General features: G+C 36.4%; 2 protein-coding genes across 2 annotated transcripts in view; one reads left to right on the top strand and one right to left on the bottom strand.

Annotated features, from left to right (window-relative positions):
• Positions 1-12,605, bottom strand: part of LOC121728977 (heparan-alpha-glucosaminide N-acetyltransferase) — a 33,924-nt gene extending 21,319 nt beyond the window's left edge. The window contains exons 1-2 of the mRNA XM_042117332.1: positions 12,162-12,605; positions 3,130-3,260 (exon numbers count right to left, since the gene is read on the bottom strand). Of these exons, the coding sequence (XP_041973266.1) occupies positions 3,130-3,260; positions 12,162-12,341 (311 nt within the window). The 5' untranslated portion in view covers positions 12,342-12,605. The remainder of the gene's footprint in view (positions 1-3,129; positions 3,261-12,161) is intronic.
• A 4,234-nt stretch (positions 12,606-16,839) lies between these two features.
• LOC121729090 (lipase member H-like) lies at positions 16,840-25,772 on the top strand. Its single transcript, XM_042117476.1, has 6 exons — positions 16,840-16,924; positions 20,017-20,192; positions 21,808-21,938; positions 22,490-22,671; positions 24,136-24,288; positions 25,386-25,772. The coding sequence occupies exons 1-6, from the start codon at positions 16,840-16,842 to the stop codon at positions 25,730-25,732; spliced, it is 1,074 nt and encodes a 357-aa protein (XP_041973410.1). The 3' UTR covers positions 25,733-25,772.
• The last annotated feature ends 598 nt before the right edge of the window (positions 25,773-26,370 follow it).

Below are 26,370 nucleotides of genomic sequence, written 5' to 3'. Positions count from 1 at the left end.
CCCTCAATGCACACAGTTTTCATTACGCTGCTGTATACAGGAACCCATGCTCGCTTAATAAACGCAGTTACGATTATGCTGCTGTCTACAGAAACCTATGCTCGCGTAATGCACACAGTAACGATTACGCTGCTGTCTACCGGAACCCATGCTCGCTCAATGCACACAGTAACGATTACGCTGCTGTCTACAGGAATGCATGCTCGCTCAATGCACACAGTTACGATTACGCTGCTGTCTACAGGAACCCATGCTCGCTCAATGCACACAGTTACGATTACGCTGCTGTCTACAGGAACCCATGACCACTCAATTTCAATCCTCTGGAAACCTAACCGTCATCATAGTACCTTGTCATTTCTATTCGGTAATTAATCTCGCCAGTATCATTGAATCAGTAAGAACAATAAACAATCATCTTCCGGTTCTCATTTATTACGGGAAAATTGACAAATTGTTTTCACTGGAGGTCAAGAGGTTGTTTGCTTTCTTCGTGATTACATTATCATCTTTAATTATTCACATTGTTTGTTAATGGGATACATGATAAGTACCTAATTTAATTTTGTACGGAACCTTGTTGTTTAGGAGCGATTTATTTTAGAAGTTACTAATTTTGAATTGTAAAAATAATTATTAATTATTATGAATTAGGACGTATTATTACTACATTAACGTGGGAGAGCCATGCTTAGGCACGAATGGGCCGGCTCGACCGGAGAAATATCACGCTCTCACAGAAAACCGGCGAAACAGCGCTTGCGCTGTGTTTCGCCGACTAGTGAGTGAGTTTACCGGAGGCCCAATCCCCTACCCTATTTCCTTCCCTACCCTTCCCTATTCCCTTCCCTTCCCATCCCTACCCTCCGCTATTACCCTATTCCCTCTTAAAAGGCCGGCAACGCACCTGCAGCTCTTCTGATGCTGCGAGTGTCCATGGGCGACAGAAGTTGCTTTCCATCAGGTTTCCCGTTTGCTCGTTTGCCCCTTTTTTTCATAAAAAAAACAATGTTTTCACGCTAGAGGCGGCACCAGCTTAAACAGTAAACAAAAAGTTTTGTTCGATGTTTGACAACGTTTTCATCAATATTCTATTACAGACCGTGTATACAACATGTTTTGCTCGGATTATTTACTATATGAGCTAGTAGCGCCCTCTGCTCCAACCTTTGCCTAAGATTCTCTATTAAAAAAAGTAGTTTTCTAAAAGTAAAAAGTAGTTGTTACCAAAACAACAACACTTTTAAATCGCGTCGTTACATTTTGTAAACTTTCAAAAAACAAAAGTACTTAAACGCATTTATTTTATTTTGCTAGAAGCTATCATGTCGGTTCTGAATTTGCATGCAGCGCGGTTTTCTAAACGTTTACTTTTACTTTTAACTTTGTACGTGAGTCTAAAGTTACAGCAGTTGTGCAACTTACAATCATAGCAATTACATGTAATATTCAAAGTGCATACGAAACAATAAAATTATATTTACATTTTGCAAAGCTATTACAAAAAGTGCCATTTTAAGCATGTAAAATGTCAACGATAGAAAATTGCTCGTAATTATTCGGTGACTAAATAAAAGTAAAGCTTGAGTTGAAGCTGTGACCCTTTTTCACGTTGATAGGTCACCATGATTGCGAAGCTGTCTAAAGCATACAAAATCCACATCGGAAATTGACACTTATTAGTCGAATATATAATGAGCGTCCGTGGCCTAATGGGTAAACCTTCGGTTCGCACTCCTAGAAGGTGCTGGTTCGAACCCGGGTGGAGGCGTGTACCTATGAGACATTTTCTGATCTCAAGTACATAATACGGACGCTCGTACGGTGAAGGAAAACATCGTGAGGAAACCCGCACATAGTTGGTCCCAGACGTATTGACTAGTGGACTACCTCTGGACTAGGCCGACTCTGATGCGAGAACGCCGTATGCGCTTGGGCAACCATACGGACATTTAAAAATCTTGTCCCAGGCACTACAGTATTATTTTGAGGAGTGGTTACTTTGCTCTGAAAAATACTGCATAAATCATCCACAACGGATGTAAAGGCCTAGTTTTTTAGACGAATATGCCTCTCTGTACGTTCATAATTATCGCATATCCATCGAAATCCATCTTTAGGCAACGTGTAGAGGCCGCATAATATTTCATATTTACAGACAGACAGATACACGTCTATCTGTCAGTACCTCTTCACGCCCAAACCCCTGAACAGGTTTTGCTAAGAAGAACATAGGATACTTATCCCTAAAAATGTATGGTTCCGCGATAAAAAATTGCGCAATTGTTCCGGGCGTCATCTAGACTCCTAGCATTATGTATTAAGCCTAAAAGGTCACGAGTTCATCGTCCTCTCCAGTAAATGTTGTTTAATATCTGATAGACAGAATAAAAGTAGATTGAAATGAAAAAGTAGGTGAAACCGTTTCCGCGTTTGACTGGTCTAGCAGGTTTTATTGTTTTAATATTAGATAGTATTAATATGAATATTTAATATACTAAAAAAATAGGGTTCATTCAGAACGCAACGCGATGCACTTCAAAATTTGTATGGATTTCGATGTAACACAAAGTAATTATACAGAATTATATTTTAGGGTGTGTATTGTCCCTTGTTCTTGTATAGAGTTCACTATGAAAAAGTTAACTGCGCTGAAAAAGTTGACTTTTGATTTTTATGTTATTTTTTCAGAGAAAAACGTCAAGGTCATAAGAAATGAATTTGCCCACAAAAAAAGTAACTCTTCCAGCTGCTACTTTCATAGTGAACTCTACACAATGGACACATTACTTACCTTATTAGTATCATTGCATAAATATATTTTTATTAGCATTAAGTGTTGTGACAATGATATATGGATGACATGATTTTTAGGGTTCCGTAACCAAAGGGTAAAAACGGGACCCTATTACTAAGACTTCGTTGTCTGTCTGTCCGACTCGCACTTGGCCGATAGTGCAGTGCTCATTTTTTGTTATTTAACTATCAGACAAGATGATTCATAACGCATGCCGGCGCGCGGCGGACCTACGTAATTTGGTGACGTTTCAAACTCAGATCATGACTAAATATTTAAACCATCTGCCTAATAATTTCTTCTATGCTAGAAGCTGCAAAGCCTCTACTCACGTGGTGTTCCTCGCACTGACGTACTGGTCGGTGAGCTGGTGGTAGACCCGCCAGGTGGACTTGTGTGTGGTGCTGACCGTCCACCACTGCTCCTCGCCCGCTGACAGGTTCTGACGGAGCTCGAAGGGGCACTGGAACAAAATCACTTAAGTATACTTACTACTGACTTTGGTCTTGGTTCCATCTTCTAAAATTATACAAGGTGTAACAAAACTAAGTGATGATACTTTAGGGTGTGTACGAGTTCACTGTGAAAGTAGCAGCTCTGAAAGACAATTTTATTTTTTCACTTTTGTATGGGGTCTGGGGTATAGGGTTGGTCTTTCAGCGCTGCTACTTTCACAGTGAACTCTCTACAAGGAACACGTACACACCCTAATGTATTATCACTCTGTTCTAGATTACCATCTCAACAAAATAGACTCTAGAAGTCTAGATTCTAGAGTAGTCTAGAGTTATGTACCCCATTGAGCTCAACCTAATTTTTTACACCATAACAATGTAATTATACGGTCTATGATGACCGCGAAGACGCGCCTCTATTATACCATAGACTACACAACTAGTAGATAGGCCATTCGGAAAAAAGAAAATCTAAGAAATATTTTCACATCAAGTTAAAGACTTAACAAACATTCTCCTTTTTTCCTATTGTAGTGCTCTATTTCCATTTATCTGTTCCTATTAAGTTTTACTGTGTCGTTCATATTATTGGTGGGCGCAGTCTCGGTAGGATCGGGTTAGTTCACTTTAACTTGTTAAAGCCCGACTAAATAGACGTTATTTAGTCGGACTTTTTCAAGTTAAAGCCGTCAACCTACGAAACCATTCCTCAGATGGTACGAAAGAAATTGGTTCAAATGCAGATGACGGATCGACGCTCTTTGGTCGGGTTATGTCAATTTAAAGTCGTAAGCTGTCCGCTGGGTTGGCAATAACGCGACTAAATTACGACCGTCATTCGTCAACTGCCTTAAGGTACCGTTCCGATCTTTGCCGTAGCTAACCGTGACCGACAAAAAATCGAATAAAATGCCACTTTATGACATGGCTACGCCACAAGCGACGGCAGCATGGGTGTGACAGCAACAAATGTGAGAAAATGATACATAATATAGTCTATGTCATAAAGTGGCATTTTATTTCAATTACTAGCTGTTGCCCGCGACTTCGTCCGCGTGAGCAAAATGTGATAAAAAAAGAAAATGAAAAAGAGATAAATTTTCCCCTTCCTTACCCTAATAGTAAAAATGGGATCTTGTTAAGTAGTTGATCTGATCACTTTTCATGAACCTAAAGTTGTAGATAAAAACGCCAATACTGTATAGAAAATCTTAAGGATAACAAATAAAAGAAAAATTATAATTTTTAAACAAAAATTGAAACCGACTTCTAAGGTAAAGACAATAGTAATTTTCTTAAATGAACTTAAAAGTATTAATAATTCATATTCTATACCTACTCAGTATTTCTGTTCTCAATCTTCATAATTTGAAGTCGGTACCAGTCATATAAGTTGCAGTTATATTTTGTCATAGAACTGGCGATTAGGTTAGCTGTTAGTTGGTACCGACTTCAAAATAATGAAGACTGAGAAGAGAAATACTGAGTACATAATATGAATTATTTAATACTTTTTAGTTCATTTAATCTGGATCTACAAAAAAGCGGTAACTTGCACATAGAAATTGCGCTAAAGTTAGCTGCTACGAATTGAAAAAAATATGAAGATTGAATACAGAAATAGTTGACGCATCTATGTGTGTCCCAAAAAATATCCAGGAGTTCCCTCTATATCTCACGAATTTCAGTATCAGATTACCACTTTCGTAAACATTGTACCAAATTGGGGGTTATTGTACCTCTATAAATTAGTACAGTAAACACTAAATAGCAACAAAAGAGTTTTGAAAATCAGTTAACAAACGGTGGAACAATAATATAATCAAAGGCAAGATTTTTGATAATAATGTGATGATTCATGGCATGATTATAGTGATGATGATGATAATTAGTATTATTGACACATTGACATAATAATATGCTTTTAGTTGTTGAAACAACGCCAAAATTTGCCGAACAAATGTTCAGAACCAGGGTGTACTTCGGCGCAAATTCTTATTTTTTGGTAGTTAAAGCTTAAAATCCTTCAGAAAAACGTAAAATCACTATGTTTTCATATAAATTTTAAGAAGTCCTGTCGATTTCTCATGGATTGCATCATCAGATCACCACTTTTGTGATCATGTGATCACAAAAGTGGTGATCTGATGATGCAATCCATGAGAAATCGGCAGGACTTCTTAAAGCATAACTTAGGCTACTTTTTAACCGACTTCCGAAAAGGAGGAATGTAGCCCGAATTTGGTAACATTACCAAATTCGGGCTACATCTTATACAACAACAAAAGAATTTTGGAAATCGGTCTACAAACGACGGAGTTGTCCGCGAATCAAAACAAAAAAAGTGAAATATATCTTTCTCCTTTTCGGAAGTCGGTTAAAAAGTAGCCTATGTTATGCTTTACTACATCAGCTATGTGCCAAAAAAAGTCCCGTCAAAATCGCTCCAGCCATTTCAAAGATTAACCGAAACAAACAAACAGACAGACAGACATATAGACAAAAATTGTAAAAAATGTTGTTTTGGTGTATGTACCCTATAAACATTCATATGCATCTAGAAAAAAAGGGTTCTTTCAATATTACAAACAGACACTCCAATATTATTTATATGTATACAGGGTGTAACAAAAACAAGTGATAATACTTTAGGGTGTGTATGTGTTCCTTATAGAGAGTTCACTGTGAAAGTAGCAGCGGTGAAAGACCAACAATTTTTTTCACTTTTGTATGGGCAAGCGCCCGAACGTCACGAGTTTCCCCATATAAAAGTGAAAAAAAAATTGGTCTTTCAGCGCTGCTACTTTCAAAGTGAACTCTCTATAAGGAACACATGCACACCCTTAAGTATTATCACTTATTTTTGTTACACCTTGTAGATGTATAGATGTATAGATTTTATATCAGTCGCGGGTAGCCGCGTAAAAGATCGAAAAGTCACTTCGCGAATCAATTGCTTTGGCCATCTCTACAACCAGCTAACCGTCGTCTCGTAATTTCCCCGGTCGCGTGCGTAGAATGCTGACACACATACAGGCATACATAAACACGGTATTTGTTGCGTAAATACATCTTCCGTGATCGGCATCTTCGAAATGATCTAGATATTTAATTGTAGAGTCCAGACATGTATGCGAAAGAACCATCGATTACTGAAAACTGATTGATGCTGTCTTAATTGGCATATTGATACTAGTAGAAAGAGACAGTGAGTGATGACAGCCACTATAACATGTTATTTATTTTAAATAGCATTTTTTCTCTAGTTACTCTTGATCCTAAAAGCCCTAGTTCCTAACGTTTTGTAATGGTTAGACTTGCAAAGGTAACAACACGGACACGAATAAACAATATTAGGTTGGATAGGAAATAAAAAGTGTTTTGTGTGACTAAAATCTAATAAACTTATATTATAAGTGTGTCTGTTTGTTACTTCTTCAGGCTTGAACCGTTAAATCGATTTAGATGTTTTCGGCATGCAATTTAATTGTGCCATATGCTAAACTTTAAAGGAAAGTTAACCAAAAATTTTACGCACATTATTTTACGCACGTATGTGAAAAAAATATCTTAAAAAGTTAAACAAAAATACGTTAAAAAGCTTCTTTCAAATTATGAAACAAAAGAAGCCGATTAGCAGCTACTTTGAACAATTAAAATCGTTAATCTTTCACTACTTTACACTGAATATAATAACTATTTTAGTGACTCACAAGAAACTCTACGTTTTGAAAGTAGAGGCGCAACGCTTGAGCGGTACTCATTAATTGCCAGTTGATTAAGTTATTAAAATAACTTACGACATTATATTAAGTAATATCTGATATGCTATAATACAATAGACTTTATAGTACATTATACAGGATACTTTTTAAAAAATAATAAAGAAAGCGGAGATAGCGCATGCGCGGTTACCTAGTTCCCTAAGAAATGACAAAAAACGTTTGTTGTAAACTATTTTTCGTATTTTGTTGTCACGGCGGAAATAATAAGAAACAAATCTATAAAAATACTGTATTACAGGATAATATTTAAAATCCTCTTTAAAAAGACTTCAACGAACGCATCGTCGCCGAAACTTTATTTATTCGTATAATAACAATGACTGTTGCTATTAAATTTGGCAATCTTCATAAGACTTTAATATTCTATTATTAGATAGTAAAATTAACTATATAATATAATTGGGGGGGATGATATGAAAAAGTTTTTCAATCTTATATCATCCCGCCTCATAGATCGCACAGGTGACCAGAGGGCTGGAGCGTATTTTGGCCAGCGATTAAGCCTGGCCTTACAGCGGGGCAATGTGGCTAGTATTCTGGGCACTCTCCCTAAAGGCAGCAGTCTGGATGACAACCTTTTTTATATTTAAACTGTTCTCTTTTTACGCTAGTTTTTATTGTAATTTAGTTTTATTGTTTTAGTTTAATAAAGATATAATTATTATTAATTTTTTATCGATCTTAAAGTTTTACGCTCCATATAATGGTCATATTTTACGCGCAATCGTAGACAATAATTTATTTTCATGCGATAAATCGTTCAACTTTTTTACTACCAATAACATTTTTTTCATTTAAACCGATATTAATATTATTAATTCGAAAGTGTGTCTGTCTGTCTGTTACCTCTTCACGTCCAATCCGCTCTTTGGTATGAAGATACTTTGAGTCCCGGTGAAGGACATATGATAATTTTTCAAAATGTACGGTTACGAATTTTGGCGCAACGGAGTTGCGGGCGTCAACTAGTAATATATTGTATATTTTACACAAATCACTTTTTATATAATAACAATTGACATGGAAAGACGACCCAAGAAAACTGCTTATTTCTAAAAGAATTTCTTCAGCAGTCCTGCACAGCGCCGTAAAACAAGGGCACACTCGCACAGGGCGCAAAAAAGGCTATTTACGGCTCTGGTCCTGCAATACCATAATTAGAAAATTACCCTACTCAAATATTGTATGAAGGGAGATTGTAACCCTAATTTTAAATAGTAAACCCATGTTATCCTAGTAATCGATAGCCATTACACCTGCCTTTTCCACCGGGAAACTCCTATGACGCATACCTTAATCTACTAGTTAATCTATATTCTACTACTACCTGACCCGGCAAACGTTGTTTTGTCATGCAAGTTATACTGTATACGTCATAATATAAATAGTAATTATACTCTTGAATGACTTTTTAACTATAGCTATTAAAAAAAATCGGTGCGTATCGTTTTAACCCTTAAAGATATAAGCATAATATAAAGGGACATAAACCTATCAGAAAGTGACTTTGTTTGATACTATGTTAAGATAAAGAGTGAATATTGATAAATGTTTGTTAGTGATAGAAATATGAAATCACTGGATCGATTTTGATATTGTCAGCTCGAAATGTAGAGGAGGCTACTAAAAGATACATATTTTTACCAAACGGTTGAAACTGAATTTTTAATATAGCAAACATTTTTTTCTTTTTAGTAATAGTTATAAATCACTTTGTAAGTCAGTTTTTAAACAGGTTAAGTAGCATTTAAGTATTATATTACAATGCATTTTATTCATAAACCATTTTATAATACTTAATCAATAGTGAAACGAAAGCAATTTTGTACTTGTGTAATAATATTATTATATAAACGTAATTTTTTGTACAATGAATTCATATTCAAATATGGTAATTTGTTAAGTTACTTTAATTTAGTTGTAAACTTCCTAGTTGCAAAAAACCTTGCCATTTGAATCAAAACCAACGGAAAACACAAAAAATCGGAAAATTATGGAAGGCTGCCAATATCTTGGTTCTAATTACTAATTAAGAATAACATTTAGCTCAAAAAATATAATGAATGTGATTTATTTTATAAATAAATACAGGAAATTTAATTAAGCAATTCGTGAGCATTGAACGCAGCGCATCCTGCAATATCACTTTACAGATTTCGTTATCCTTCGTGTTGCCCAATTTAACACTACGATATACGATGAATCTTAATATCGGATACTTTGGCATGAATAGGCCGGCCCGGGTAAAAAGGCATCGGGAAAAAGGATTTAAAGGATAATAGGCGATAGTTATTTATAACAAGTTTAAGATCTACACTCCTCAGGAGTATCCACGGGCAATCGCTTCCCAACAAGTGATCCGTTTGCAGGTTTCCTGATATGGTTTGTGATGACTGCCTTTGGTGGTAATCTATCTCGTGATCGTAATGTCATTACTCATTAGGTTACGATCCTTGTTCCATCAATCCAGACTGGATTCATGGATAGCAAGGACGCAACACAATAGCCTTCAAATCTCAGACATCACTTCTTTGAGTTTTGACGTCGGTTTCGGACCTATATATATAAGGGATGATGACAAGGTCAAATATTAGCGAATTTTGTTAATAAAATAAAGAAATCACGGTAAAAAATAAGTGCTCCCAAAATTTCAGTTCGATAGCATTTGTATTTTTTTTGTTATGCGCCTTCAAAGTTGGATAATCAGGTCGAATTTTTTTTCAATTAAATTTCTTAATATTTGTATACAATTCGATAACTTATGCAATTAAAAGCTACTTTTGTTAACAAACCACTTTCATAAACGCAATATTTAATATACCTATGGAACAAAGTTGTCTCCCGATGAGTACAAACTACGAAAGAGTGACGTCAGTCTTTCGTAGCACTTTGTATGGAGCGTTTCGGGCAGGTCTATTTTATGAGATGTATGAATTGTCAAATCTTGGTGAATTTTTAAGCTATCAGAGTAATTCTTTCAGCGATGTTTCTATTTTTTAAGGGTCTTTCAATTACCAATAAGAAAAAAAATTAGTCATCATGCCTTTTCCGATCTATAATGACAAAGTGTGATATAATCTTGCAACATATGAAATAACAAATTTAATCCAAACCACTGGATAGATAGGGCTGAAATTTAGCACGCAGGTAGATGTTATGACGTAGGCATTCGCTCAGAAAGAATTTTGATAAATTCCACCCTTAAGAGGATAAAATAGGGGATGAAAGATTGTATATAATAATACTTCTTAACGCGAGCGAAGCTGCGGGCAAAAAAAAGTTATGTTATATAGCTATATAGCTCTATCATAGCTTAATTATGATACTTAGAAGCTCTAATTTATTAGTCCTTCATGTAAACAGTATAACTTATTAATATTTAAAAAATCAACAAAATATAATGCACCTTCAACAATTAGCTTAGGTCCAAAATGGAACAATACAAGCAATAATAAATGTATAGATTGTCTATAGCTTTTCAATCATGGTAGCAATCACAGTTATTGATCTTGGATCAACGTGAAGGCCCTTGATTAAACAGATGTTTTATCTCTACAGTATCTATAGATCTCTCACAATATTATCCGTGATAAATTCGAAAATCTATTTTCTACAATTAGTGTCTTTGACATAGAACTGATTGTTGAATGAGTTTCCCATTTACTTACTTATTTAGGATTAGACTTTCAGCGCGGCTTCGCCCGCACGTATATTTTGCCGCAAAAATAGCCTATATCTTTCCATGTGCCAAATAACATAAAAATTGCTCCACTGTAGTTTGTGAGATAAGCACTTTCAAACAATTTTCCCGTTTTTTCCATATTTTCCTCTACTTTTTCGCTTCTATTGGTTGCAGCGTAATGTTACATAACCTCTATAGCCTTCCTCGATAAATGGGCAATTTATCGAGGAAGGCTGAAAGAATTTTTTAAATCGGACCCGTAGTCCCTGAGATTACCTCGTTCAAGCTAACAAGAAAACAAACTCGTTTGCTTTATAATATTACTAGACGTTCCGCGCGGCTTCGCCCGCGTAAATTAGATATTTTACAGACAAATTAGTCCACAAAAAAGGGCCTATGATCCTTCACGTGGTCTACTTATCTGTGCCAAATAACAAAAAAAATTGCTCCAGTAGTTAGTGAGTAAGCCCTTTCAAATAAATTCCCCGTATTTTCCACATTTTCCTCAATTTCTTCGCTCCATTAGTCTAAGCGTGATCTAATATAGCCTATAGGTAGCCTTCCTCGATAAATGGGCTATCTAACACTTAAAGATTTTTTTCAAATCGGACCAGTAGTTCCTGAGACCTTCAAACAAACAAACAAAACAAACTAACAAACTCTTCTGCTTTATAATATTAGTATAGATAGTATGATGGTATAATTATAGATTATTTTACACCAAGTCTCCAAACTCGAACTCTCTACTTTGCTTTGTTTACTAAACGAACATTATTAATAACAGTTAAGTATACTGTACTAACCATAACAAAATCAGAAAAATATATAAAAATAAACCGACATACAACGGTAAATATTATGGGGATTTGAGATTACAAAAATACATCGAACATTAGTTTTTGTTTATTTTAATTCTACCTAAGAATATTTTCTAGCTGACTCGAGAAACAGATCTTTCTGATAATACACAAACACACGAAATTTCATTAAAATCGATGCAGCCGTTTTGCAGGAGTTTGATAACAAATGCGAGAATTAAATGCAGTCATAAATATTAGACAGACATAACTTAAAGCCATGGCCCATGACCTTAGGCTTTAGACAACGTAAAACCTTCAAGAAGAGAGCGTATTCCCTCTTAAAAGGCCGGGAACGCACCTGCAGCTCTTCTAATGTTGCGAGTATCATATAAATATGTGTATCATACTTATAATAAAAACCTTAAATATATGTATAGTATAAAGGTATTAAATATATTTCCGTTGTCTGGCACCCGTAACACAAGTCCTTCAGGTACTTAGTACGGGGCCAGACTGACGTGGTGTGAAGCGTCCACAGATATTATTATTATCCCATGGACAACGATAGTTGCTTTCCATCAAGTTACCCGTTTGCTTGTTTGCCAAAAAAAGCCATGCGTACGCTCCTAGTACAGGACTTACCCGAAAGCAGTCATCAGAGACGGAGTACACGGAGACGTCTTGGTCAGCTACTCCACCCATGTAAGCCTGATCCATGTGCAGCGCGCTCATATTGACGCCCTGGTATTGGCCAGGGTCCTCCAGGAACCACCTCATCACATCGTACACCTCCTCCCACCTGCTCCTCCCCGTCTCGTTCATCCTGGAGGAAACTCTCCTGGTGATCCAGAGGAAAGTCCAGGAAACTTATAAGAAATCTCCAGGAAAGTTCTAGGAAAAGTCCAGGAAAATGTTGTGTTTGAAAATTCTGAAGGAAACTTTCCTGCAACTCTCGAGGAGAGTTCGGGAAACTTAAAAAGGAAAGTTCAGGAAACTCCGGATTCAACAAACTTATATCCAAGAAAAGTCCAGGAATATTTCGTACACAAATTCACGTGCGGTTCTCCTGGATCGCGCTACGTGCTCCGCTCTCGGCCAGTCGAATGTTACTGGCATATGGTTACTGGCGAGCGAGCCGTCGTGTATCGCGAATTGCGAGTAATTGGCTTTCTCTTACTGCAACTTGTTTTCTTCTAAGAACAAATTCTTCGCGTCCTGAGAACGATTGATAATTAAGTCCTGATAAAAACGAGAGTGTTTTTTGCATTTATGAGGATTTTTTAGAGTTTTTTCCGATTTCCTCAAAAGGCGAGGCTACCCGATGAGTCTCGATGTTTTTTTACTCTATGAGAGGCTGTGGCTATTTATTTTGTAAATCACAAGGCAAGGAATGTAAACGCTTGGGTACTAGATACACAGCTCTATATAGAAACAGTGAAAGATAATTCTGATAATGTAGGTTTTAGTTTTTTTTTTTTTAAACATAAAACGCCTGTATAACAATTAATGCAAACAATACTTTGTTCAATGTTGACACAAAAATATAATATTTAAAAGTTTGTTTCATGTTTAGAATAATTTATTAGTACCTTTATGTCACTGAATTATTATTATCATTGATTCCCATAAAGGCCAAGGTACTGGGTGTGGCATGTGATGAAACAAAAATTTGAATAATTTTAGCGCCTCTATGTTAGCAGTCGTGATTATAATGCCCGAATAACGAATTCTGTAAATAAATACATACTTACAAAGTCAGCCAATCACAGACGCTAGTGAATAAATAAGCTCCAGTTAAGGGGGCGACTAACCCTAAAGTGTCGATTTTATAATTCATTTTTATACTTGAAAATAAGCCCCTAATTGTTTCATTTTCTAAAATTAGATACTACATTATATTTCCGAGAATTAGATATGAGCAAAAACACGATATCGTAAAATTTTCTCGATAGAAAAAAATCACGTAGATGCATCTAATTTTCACGAATTTTTCATTTATTGCCATAACCGTGCATTGAACTAAGTTAATATTTTAACACATTGTATAAAATTCTATCATTGAGAGATCGACCTAGCAGATTTTTAAAATGTTGTATATTTATCGAGTTATTGAGAAAAACTAATTTGGCGATGAATCCGGGTCATTTTTTTCACCTGGCATATGAAAGACGGGCGTGAGTGTGAAGAGAGAAGGACGATGTTTGATTTTTGGGGTTAGTCGCCCTCTTAAAAGAACTTAACAAAGTTCTTTTAACTGGAGCTTATTTATTCATTAGCGTCTGGGATTGGCTGACTCTGTAAGTATGTATTTATTGTAGATTTGTAGAGAATAAAACCAAGAAATACTAACAAAATTGCATCGTATGGAACCACGTATGGAATCGGGAAACTGACATTTCCATCATTCCCTACTTTTGTTTCCTTTTAATTTTTTGTTTCTCTTCCTTCGTACAGGTTAATCGTGTATTTGACTGGAATATAAAATTTGTCCAGGATAGAGTATCTCCACCCTCAGCTATCTATACTAAATACTAATATTATAAATGCGAAAATGTGTCTGCCTGTCCGTCAGTTACCTCTTCACGTTGAACCTATTTTGTTGAAATTCGGTATGGAGATATTTTAAGTCCCGGAAAAGGATATAGAATACTTTTTCTCCCGAAAAAATATACGATTTCTGCGCAATAAACTAATTTTGACGCGTCTTGTCTTAAATAAGTTTTTTCAATAAAGCGTGTTAAAGTAAAAACTACCAATGTAATGTAATACATAACAGGTTTAGGTAGAGGTAGACAGATCATAGAAGTGGTGGCATCGACATCCGATCCCTGAGTGCTCTTATAGCTCTTTGTCTTGAACAAGTCAATAATGTTTGCTAAAGATAACATTTCTTTAAACTGTGCTTTTCTACGACCAATCGCTCACAAAATGGCGGTGGTTTAGGCCCGCCATTCTGAATTTTACCCGGAGCTGTATTCGCTGATGCAATGTAAATACGGAATAATTGCTTGATGTGTGTGTAAAAGTAGCCAAAACTAAAAACATTTTACACTTTAGATAGTTTTCTGATTCCTCTAATTCCCTAAATAAAATATTTATATAGCGAATAAGACTGATTTAAAGCAAGATAAGGTCATACGTCATAACGAAATAACTAACATTTCTTTCAAGTATATAATATTATAAAATATGTATAATACCGGTATAAAAAACCGTACTCTTTTTTCATACAAAACTTGGATAATACGCTCGCAGTGTCCTTATAAACATTTCTTTTAAATGTTGTTTATTAGAAAATCTAACTAGTTACCACATAGAGAACGTAATCTCTAGTTGAGATTTGAAACAGTACAGTACTCATCTTTTCAGCCTGCCGCATCTGATGAAGTCGATAATTTCGATCCATATTCGTGTATTATCTGGTTCTATTTTTTGTAAATAAGCCTGTTCAATGTTCTTACCAGTTCATTCACAATAGATCGAAACGATCACGACTTAAATGATGAAACTGGCAACGGTACGCTTTAACATTTAATTTTATTTATTTATTTAAAACTTTTTGCACGTTGTTGTACAAAGGCGGGCTTAATACCTTGTGGCACTTTCTTCCAGCCAAACCTTAGTTATGATAGTGAGGTAGATGCAAACACTTAGAGAGAGAAACACATCTTAAAATTAATATTATGATAATACAATTATAATTTTACTAATTTCAGTGATTACTCCCCCCTTACTGCCTATTGCTGCTCATTAGATTTTTAAACAAATAAAAAGCTTCTAGACCATATTTTTATACTATTTAAAAATCTTATACAGGGTGTAACAAAAATAAGTGATAATACTTTAGGGTGTGTACGTACGTGTTCCTTGTAGAGAATTCACTGTGAAAGTAGCAGCGCTGAAAGACCAACATTTTTTTTCACTTTTGTATGGGGAAACTCGTGACGCTCGGGCCCTTGCCCATACAAAAGTGAAAAAAAAAATTCGTCTTTCAGCGCTGCTACTTTCACAGTGAACTCTCTACAAGGAACACGTACACACCCTAAACTATTATCACTTATTTTTGTTACACACTGTATAAAAAAAATTACATTAATATACGTAGAAGAGATTAACATAAGGTCTTCGAAATACGCGCGACCTCCGAGCGAATACATTCCGTAAAAGGTCGGTTTGAGGTCTCTAGTTTTTGCAGATCACATCTACACTTAATCAAACCTTAAAACATGTTTGAGGAATACGTACGAACATCAGCATCAGCTATTTTCATTGAAACCGTTTGATAATTTGATAAGATTGATATCATTATACTAAATAATAATAATTGAAGTTCCTAAGAAAGTTGTCCCTGTATAAAAGGTAACCACTTGTTTCGGCACTAACGTGTCGGTACTATCACTAGTATCACAGAATACCGTACATATTAGTTTAACAACTATCGTAGTAACCGAAATCTTTGCTATCACTATAAACATTTTTTTATTAATTTATTATTAATTATTATTAATGTACAAATAAAATTAAAGGATTAAGTGAAAAGTTTAAGTACCTACGTGCCTTTATTGTATACGAGCAAAAGAGGCCAAAAAAATTACGTTTGTTGTATAGGAGCCCTTAAATATATGATTTATTTTGTTTTTAATAGTATTTGTTGTTACAGCGGCAACAAAAATACAAAATTTGTGAAAATTTCAGAAGTCTAGCTATATTAGCGGTTTTTGAGATACAGCCTGGAGATTGTCGGACAGACGGACAGACGGATAGACGGACAGACATCGAAGTCTCAGTAATAGGGTCCCGTTTTTACCCTTTGGGTACGGAACCCTTAAAAGTAGGCGCTAGTTTCTATTTTGAGAGGTTTAATCAGAAATACACATATGATTAAACCTCTCGAAATAGTGAATCCGACTCGTACTTGGCTAACTTTTGTTAATCTTCTCCATAAGACACTAACTATACAATTATATTTTTCAGCCAGCAAATAAAATAATAATTATTATTAAGTACCGAGTATATCTATATTCAGCTGTAACGCACTCAGAAACAAATTTTAATTAGTATAAAGGATCTATGTACTATTTGATATAGGTACCTAATGAAAGTTTGACAGATAATGTATGGGAGGTTATGCCAAACCCTCATTAAATTAAAGTTAAGTAATCATTAAATCTCCATAGTCTATACACAAGCTACTTTCAGCAATGTCTAGTTCACATAAGATTCGCGTGCGTGAAACGAGTTGGTCTGAAGGCAAATATTTTAATGTTCGGCCTCAAACGTCTCAGAATGAGCTGGATGTTGGCCTGATAGGTTGTGCGCGATGTATGTGTTATTGTTGTGTATCTGTGCGGTGGTCGGCGATGTGGCGCACGACACGGGCTATCCCACAGGACTGTTGGCCGACTGTGAGTATACATGTACTATACTTACTATGTACTAACGAAGTATTGGTTTAACTTCTACCTGACTTCGTTATCTCTTTGATGTTAACGTGGCCCGAAATTTAGTTGTCCTGAAATATGTTTATCACGAGACAACCGTACATTTTTCCGCGATATTTGTTCTTCTTTCCGGAGGCTCAAAATATTTTCTCCACACATACATTTCATCAAAATGGGTTAAGATGTAGAAGGTATAGAAGATCGCCAAGGGGATAGTTATGTCACTAAGGGTGGGTTGCAGAGGCGTAGTTATAGTTAAGGTTAAGGTTATTGTCAAATATGGCGTCCATTATGGACTTTTACTTGGGATTTGACAGTTCATTTGACATTTTCTTATGGTTAAAGTTAAAGTAAGTTGATGCAACCCACCCTAAGTTACACTTGTAATTCGTCTGGTTACTGAATCATGATTCATGACCATTAGCGTTACTAAACTTTTTCCCTATAGAACATTAAAATATATTAAAAATTCTGGTCATTGAATTTCGAACGAACAGATTTTAATTTTTTTTCCAATCAGAAATCAGAATTTGTTAGACAGCTTATTAGAATACCGTTTTAACCGACTTCCAAAAAAGGAGATTTTTGTTTTTGGATTAATCGATACTCTGCATCTGATCTGTGTATAAAATGTGTTAGATTTAATATCTAGAATCTTACACTGTACACACGTAGCAAATTGAGCTATGGCCTAGGAAACTCATAATAATGAGCGTGCTAGCTCAATTTGCTTAAACATAAAAACGTACAAAATGTGCGTACATTATTAAAACATAGCATAAGGTTATTTACCGGTTTGAATAAGTACAATGTACTGTGTAGATACATACCTACAATTAAGGAAAGGTTTTGTAAGGTAAGTTCAGTCCCTACTCCCTAGTTAGTAGTCAAATTTAATAGTACCAGTATTACCAGTTGACAAATCGCGGAAAAAAAACTAGATTCTCTTGAAATTGTTCAAGATATTCTATGTTAAGACGACATGGGGGGGACTAATTATAAACTTCTTTATATATAAGAGTAAAATTTGTAGTAATTTCTTGAATAAATTAATGTAATTGTTGATTATAATTACTTAGAGGCTAGACAGTTAGTCTTAAATATGTACTACTATAAAGTATAATAATAATAACTCCCACACTGGTTTCGGTGACTGTGGCCAGTTTCATTGAAACCAGGCCATTTACGCAGAAGTAATTTTATAGTGCCTAAGTATGTGCGCATTATACAAGAGCACTCTCTCTTCCTTTACTCTCTGTGATCAGGCGCAGGACCGAATTCTTATATCTTACATGCCCATCTGACGCATGGACCATCTTACTTGTCAGACAATCAGGTGATCAGCCTGCATTGTCCTTACCATACTAAGACTTGGTAAGTAACAAAATATTGTTTCCAATGCGGGAATCGAACCCACGATCTCCGAGTAAAGAGCAACGCTCTAAACCGCGGGACCACAAAGGCGTTTTAAATACTAATTACTAGTATATCGGTAGGAGTGTTACTAATTATGACCATTTTCAGTTTTATCGCAAAGTGTTAAAACTGAAGTACTTACTTAGTTATTAGTACATTATTTAGGTTGTAAGGGCTTGGTAGTCACGACGGACGAGTTACGATGCATCCTTTATTTTAGCGTATCGGCCTGTGCGACTCTAGTTTTCGGCTATTAGTAAGGGTACCGAGCTACTTTGATTGACTTTCTTGAAATTTAAATTTACCTTTTATTTTATTATATCTAATATTATATCTTTTCATTTTATAGTTTCTACTCTGTAAAACCTGCACCCCATGGCCATGGTGCTGCAGTTAACGCATCAAGTCTTTCGTCTTTTTTTCGGCATATTTCGCAGTTACAAAAAATGTAGAGTTTTAACTATTCAGGCCATAGGTTAAATATTTTAAATATTGTGTATGTGTGTTTTAGTAATTCTAATCGATTATATAATTATTAATTAATTAATTGAACATTAACTCATATATTGTATGTTTGACCCCGCTTGTGACTTTGACCGCGATAGAATTTTATTTTAGGCGTGTTTTATAATTTACAATGTGTCTATTAATATTTAAGAAAATATGTTAACGTCTTGGCATTGAACATACATAAATAATTATCTAACCCACAAGTTATCCGCGTATTAGATATTATTACTAGTTGACGCCCGCAACTCCGTTGCGCCAAAATTCGTTTATCGCGCGGGAACCGTACATTTTTCCGTAATAAAAAGCATCCTAATTCCTATGTCGTTTCCCGGGACTCAGAGCTTCTCCATACCAAATTTTAGCGAAATCGGTTCAGCGTAAAGAGGTAACAGACAGACATACACACTTTTGCATTTATTATATTAATAGTATAGATAGTTGAGGGTGAAGATAATAATAATAAATAATAATAAATTCTTTATTTGCATTTTGCACACACAAAATAGAAAAGACATAAAAGTACATAAAAGAGACAAAAAACAAAAGAAATAAAACAAAAAAGATAAGTACTCATGAATGAGTGAGTTTTGTCTCCAGCGCTACTACTTTTACAGTGTATTATAGGCAGTGTATTATAGGGTAGGGAAAGGGTACATATTACTATAGGGTGTGTAAGTCCCTTATATAGAGTTCACTGTGAAAGCAGCAGCGCTGCAATTTTTTTTGTGATTTATATAGACAAGCGCCCCGGAGTCATGAGTTTGCCCACAAAGTTGAAAAAATACTCTTTCAGCGCTGCTACTTTTACAGCCAACTTTATATAGGGGAGCAATGCACAACCTAAAGTGTTCCTTATCACTTGGTCTTCTTGTGCGGGCTCTACACCCGCGGCGCGAATTGCGGCCGCGACTCACGGATGCTACACGCTACGATGCGTACAAATACGAAGCCGCGAAGCGCAAACACGAAGCTGCCAAAACCCTCCAGTCCTCCACACTCGCGATTCGCGGGCTTTCGCGCCGCGAGTGTAGAGCCCGCATTACATCCTGACTCCTGTATAAGGGATTAATACACACCCGAAAGTTATGCGATTTTAACACAAAATCTAAATTAAAAAATATTATCTCCAGGCCCAGGTATGAAGGCAACGACCAGCCTCTCTCAGAGGACGCGGGATGGTTTACGTGTCCGAGTGCTGTGGCCTCCCACGGGGTGGTTTCAGAAGGCCGAAACCACGTGCGGCGTGGATGAGGCCGGCGCCGACTGTGTTGCTACAAACGTCAATTTGGCCACGGAGGAGGTTGTGGTAAGGAGCTGCCCTGAATTTATAAATAGGCCGTTATTAGGCCACGGCCTAGGGACGGTAGCGTCCATAGAGGCTCTACAGATTACGTACGGCGGAAATAAAGTTGCCTACTCATATTCATTTTCGTGTATCAATAAATAAATAAATAAAACATAAATAATATAAATTCGGCATTGGTAAAGAGTTTATTTTATTTGCGAAGGAAAGACGAACGAGTTGTTTTTGGAAAAACTATAGTTACTTACTACTATGCAGAATATTACACGAGAAAATCATTTTCAATTAAAAAAAAATATGATCGACGATAACTTTCAGTAGGATGACACTGTATGGGCAAATTCGTAACGTTAGGACTTAGGGCATTTCTTATAGAATCATAGAGGTTAAAAGCATAGCTGGGCATTAACTCGTTAATCCGTTAATCGTTAATTAACGAAGTTAACATTTTGATTAACGGTTTAACTTTTAAGTTAACATTTAAAAATATTAACGGACTCGTTAACTTCCGTTAATATGCAGAAGTCCGTTAATCGTTAATCCAATGCCTACTACATATTTACCGCACGGCACCGCGGCGCGACGCGAAAACAGGTTCAGGCAGTTATAGTATGAAACGACAAGTGCCGGGCGGGCGAGCAGCGCGGCGCCGCGGCACGGCAGCAGCGAGTGAAACAAAAACAATACTAGATACATTTTCAGGCGCGTGCGAGTGAGAAGAGATTCGTTTCGTTATATCATTTCAGTACTCAGCGCCAGTGCTCATAGAGAGTGATTTGTTTATTGTTGCATATCATTTGGATGTTGATAAAGAAGAGTGCAGTATAATTTAGTTAGGTAGAATACAATAATTATAGAAGTATTTTGTTTTGTCCCTAACATTTTAACTTCCAAAACCTTAAACCAACAGGTTTTGTACGTACACTTACGCAATGATATAAGTTACAACAAGGCCATATTACATATTAACGGATTAACGATTAACGTTAACTTGCGTTAATTTGTCCGAAATGTAACGCTTTAACGTTTAACGAAGCTAAAATTTTTTTAACGGATTGACGATTAACGAAGTTAACTATTTGATTAACGGTGTCCAGCTATGGTTAAAAGTTACTCTTTCAACGCTGCTACTTTCACATTTCGAACTCTATATAAGGTGTAACAAAGTAAGTGATACTTTAGAGTTTAGGCTGTGTATAGGTACCCTTTCTAGAGTTCGTTGTGAAAGTAGCAGCGCTGAAGGAGTAACTTTTTTTTTGTCTTTTTATGGAAAAATTCATGACGCGGGGGCGCTTGCCCATACAAATCACAAAAAATTGCTCTTCCAGCGCTGCTTTGGGAACTCTATGGGATGGGACCCATACACACCCTAAAGTATTATCAATTAGTTTTGTTACACCTGGGCCTGGAGACAAATGTCAAGCGATTATCGTAAACGCCAACAAAATGTATGCGATTTGACATTAAGTCATCGCTTCGCTAGCGAATACTAATGTCAAATCCCATACATTTTGTGGCGTTGGCGTTGGCGTTTACGATATTCGCTAGGCCATCTTATATGGCAAAACAATGTTTGGCAGATCTACTACTACTAACATCTTAATAATCTCATTTCCAGCTGTTCTCGAGCGGCTACCTGGACTTCTCGTACTCTCCGATCACTCGCAGCGTGGCCCGGACCTACCTCGACCACGGGAAAGTGGTCATCATACTGGAGCTATTCCCGATACTTGTCAAATCCTACCCGATGTGAGTCCATGTATAGCTATTTAGAACTTACATTTTATGACAGGAAATGTTAGTACTAAGTAGGTGCTATTCTTAAATTGCCGAATTCTGTCCGTGGCGGTCGCCTGATCCCCTGTGAAAAAACTTGGCATGTTTCATCATTTTCTATACAAACCGCGATTGATAATGAAGTGGCAGATGTTTCTAGGGGCGATATCGTATTTTGCATACTGGATGCGAACTTAGTATGAAATATATCACTTCGAACACGGACGTAAAATTTTTTTTACGTCCGTGACTTCGAACTCATAAATAGTTGAAGATTATCATTCTGAGAGTAACCAAGAGGTTTTCCGATGAATCTATAATAGTCTGTGTCTTTATTCAATTTTTTTCGTAAGTTAACCGAATACAGTGCAAGCATTTTTCATATAACTCCTAGACTATAAAGGACTGGTGTCACCTTAAAATATTTTAACTATATTTTTCTTACACCTTGTATATTATATGATGTATCTGATAAAAGATCAACACTGCCAGCTAATACATATCTAACCTTTTATCAATTCTAGAGCCGCCCGCATAACCAAACCTCTCGGCGTCCACTTGGGCCGTTTCCTCATAGAGCTGTACCGGCGCGGGCTGTCCCCTGACAGGACTCAGCTGCTCGGCGGAAGTTTAGGAGCCCACATCGTGTCCTTCGCAGCCATGACGTACACCAATGCCACTGGACTGAAGGTGTATAGACTTACAGGTACGATCTTTACTACTTTACAATCCAAAAAAAGATTTAAAATACCTTGATAGTAGATTTCTTTGCTAGGACTTTTGAGCAGTAAGCTAGTTGACACTGATGAATTAAGGCTAAAATCGGTCTGAGTCTAAACTAGATTAAAATCTGCTCATTAGTATGAATGCTACGATGGCACGGACAGACACACACACAGACAAACAGACACGTCAAACTTGTAACGTTAAAATTAGAATTTATAATAGGGAGATGTATAGGGAGACCTAAAAGGGGAATGATGAGCGAACGAGTTTGGCCAGAGGTGTATTGTACGGTATATCTAGGTATTTTGATAACAATACATTATTTTCCTGCACTAAAACACAGAATATATATTAGTAGTACCAAACTAAACCCTTAAATTGCATCGATCTTACTTATACTCTGGCATAAAAGTGAAGAAATTAAAAAGTGGCAACATCGTAGTGTCATCCCTTTTTTCTTAGATTGATTTGAAAGGTACGAAACTACGATGTTGCCACTTTTTAATTTCTTCACTTTTATGCCAGACTATACCCTTCCTTGTCTGATGCGTAGGAAATATCACTCTTAAAGAGAATAAAACAAACAACAAACTTTGTTGTTGTTGTTGTTAGGCTGTTTACACACACGCCGCAGTGGCAGCGGCGCCGTGTGTAAACACTAAACTGTAAGGGCAAATAGAAATACAAGGATGAGTAATGGAGCGGCACCGCCGCGGCGCCGCCGCAGCAGCGGTGCTGCTGCCGCTGCGGCGTGTGTGTAAACAGCCTTATTGTACGTTGAGTAAATATTTAAAATGGACTATGGAGGATAAGTTTCAATGGTAACTCACGGCCTCCAGTACCTGTCCTACAAAGTTAACCTTTAACTAATTTCAGAGATAATCATATCTAACATGTGTTTATCTGTAGAAACGCGTGCGTGATACCAGCGCGTTCTTAAACCTCCGTATCCCGTAAGGTTATCATGTATGCAATTACTGGCTTCCTCCAATTTTGTATCGACTTAACAAGATTCAATCGATCTAAACTCGTTTATTTGCAATGCTAATCTGTTTTAGATGGACCGTTAGTCAAAGAGAGCATGATAACGAATGACGGATGACTTGTTACTATAGATATTATTTTAATTCATTTGCATTTTGTTTAATTGACGACAGAATAATCTATTCCAATATTAAAAATGCGAAATTGTGTCTGTCTGTCTGTTACCTCTGTCGGCTGAACCGATTTTGCTGAAATTTGGCATCGAGATAGGTAGGTACTTTGAGTCCCGGGAAAGGACATATATTTTTTTGTATATATTAAATTCTGGGATAAAAAGATCATTTTTTATCCCAGAAAAATGTACGGTTCCCACGCGATAAGCGATTATACAAATTTTGGCGCAACGCAGTTTTGGGTGTGATATAGTTAAAATAATTTTAGAGCTTGCAATTTTTTGCAGGTCTGGACCCTGCCGGACCGTGTTTCCGTAACCTGTCACCTCGGGAGCGGATCAACCCTGAAGCGGCAGCCCGCGTCGACGTCCTACACACCAACATAGACGGGTTCGGCATCGCGGACGCCGTAGGACATGTCGATTACTACGCTAACGGAGGTAAAGTAGCCGTAGGACATGTTGGTGCAGGTAAGTTAGCCGTAGGACTTGTCGATTACTACGCTAACGGAGGTAAAGTAGCCGTAGGACGTGTTGGTGCAAGTAAGTTTGCCGTAGGACTCGTCGATTACTACTTTAACGGAGGTAAAGTAGCCGTAGGACGTGTTGGTGCAAGTAAGTTAGCCGTAGGACTTGTCGATTACTACGCTACCGGAGGTATTAGTAGCCTTTGCCCCAATTTCACCAACGTATGTTAGTGTTAACAACTTGTTAAAATGTCATGTCTTCTCTTTCATTCATAAGAAAAATAAAAGAGATAACATGATACTAATTCGAGCGTTAACTTTAACAGTCGTTGGCGAAATTGGGGCTAAGGATCAGTGATTGATTAGAGCTTAAATCACATAGATAAGATAATAATTAGGATCGGATAATCTCGATTTGATGAAAATAATGTCGCCTGTCTATGCATATTGGCAAATACCAGCGGATCAGAGATTCCACCCCATTCTTCAGTTTTTTAAACTGAAACGGGTCATAATAAAATTTTATGAGACAACGAGCTGCGCAGTAGTATTTTAAGTAACTCGAGCCCTATTATTTTCCATCCGTAACTAATTAAGAACTCACCAGACTCTAAAAATCAAACATCGTCCTTCTCTCTTCACACTCACGCCCGTCTTTCATATGCCAGGTGAAAAAGGACGGCGCGGAATCATCGCCAAGTTAGTTTTACTTGAATAAAAGACGAACTATAATGATTATGAAAAAAGTGTTTTGAGCAAATTTAGATTTTATCAATACCTTTTTAGATATTAAAAAAAATACATATATTAAAGAAAAGACAGCAAACTTCGAAGATCAAAGCAAAAATGTGTCTAAAACAAGGTTTTTTGTAAAAAAGAAACTATCGAGCATTTTTTGAGTAATCGTGTTTTTGTCTTGAGCATTTAATCTTTATGAACTGAAGTTACTTGTGTCAAAAAATCAGTTTTCTAGACCTTACAGATTTTGAGATCTAGGTTAATGTATGTAGTCAAGTTAGGGTCATATGGGCTCTTAATTTAAAATAATAAAATAAATAAATAAATTTACAGGAGAATACCAAGGCCGCGTTGCTCCAAATTTCCTGCTGCCGTGTCTACAAGTCTGCAGCCACATAAGGGCAGCGACATACTGGGTTGGTGCGCAGTACAACCCTGACAAGTACCTCGCGGTTCGCTGCGACTCCCTGCTAGATGTCCGACATGGAAACTGCTATGATAACCCTAAAGTCGTCAACGCTTTAGGTCCAACAACAAATTTTTCCCGGCCCGGAATTTATTACTTACCGACGCTAACCAGCGAACCTTACTACATGGCAGAAAAGGGATTAGAGAGGCGAAAATATGACGAAAATAACTATCTCTTGGAAGTAGCAGATGATAAGGACTTGGAAGTGTGAAAACCGAATAGTGATCAGTGAAAGATTGTGATGTGTACCTTACCACCGAAACTGTATAGATTTAAGTGCTAACAATATCTAGATATGTTTAACTTTGATGTTTAACCTAGTCTATTTAAAGAACAGTCCAACTAGTGATAATATTTTTTTAAAAAAGCTTGTAGAATATAGTAGTGTAAAGTTATCAATTCTGTGAGAAATTATGATTACTAGAGATCGCCCAATGGTCGAAATTCGACCTTAGTTTCAACGACATATTTAGGACTACCACCTATATTTTGTAAAAAAATATTGACTTTATCATATTTTTTTCAACTCTTGGGACTCAGCTGATCTCAGACTGGCCGTGTAAGCATTGTCTAATAGTATCTAAGATTCAATAAAAAAAAAACTATAATCCATTTTCAATTTGTCACCTTGTTGTCAACAGAATTCAACCATAAATAAAAGAGTATAATTCGTATGTATAGGCTTGTCATTCAAAAATCTGTAATTTTTCCTAGTGTATATGTTTTAGAGTGTGTATAACGTTTTATTTTTTAAAAAGATGTATGATAAAAGCATAATTTAAATATAATATTAGCTTGATGCACTCCATCACCATATAAACTATAACAGTGCAAAATTTCATTCACCTA

Source organism: Aricia agestis, chromosome 7 (genome assembly GCF_905147365.1).
Source record: "Aricia agestis chromosome 7, ilAriAges1.1, whole genome shotgun sequence".
NCBI classification, from domain to species: Eukaryota; Metazoa; Arthropoda; class Insecta; order Lepidoptera; family Lycaenidae; genus Aricia; species Aricia agestis.
This window is presented reverse-complemented; position numbering and strand designations above follow the sequence as displayed.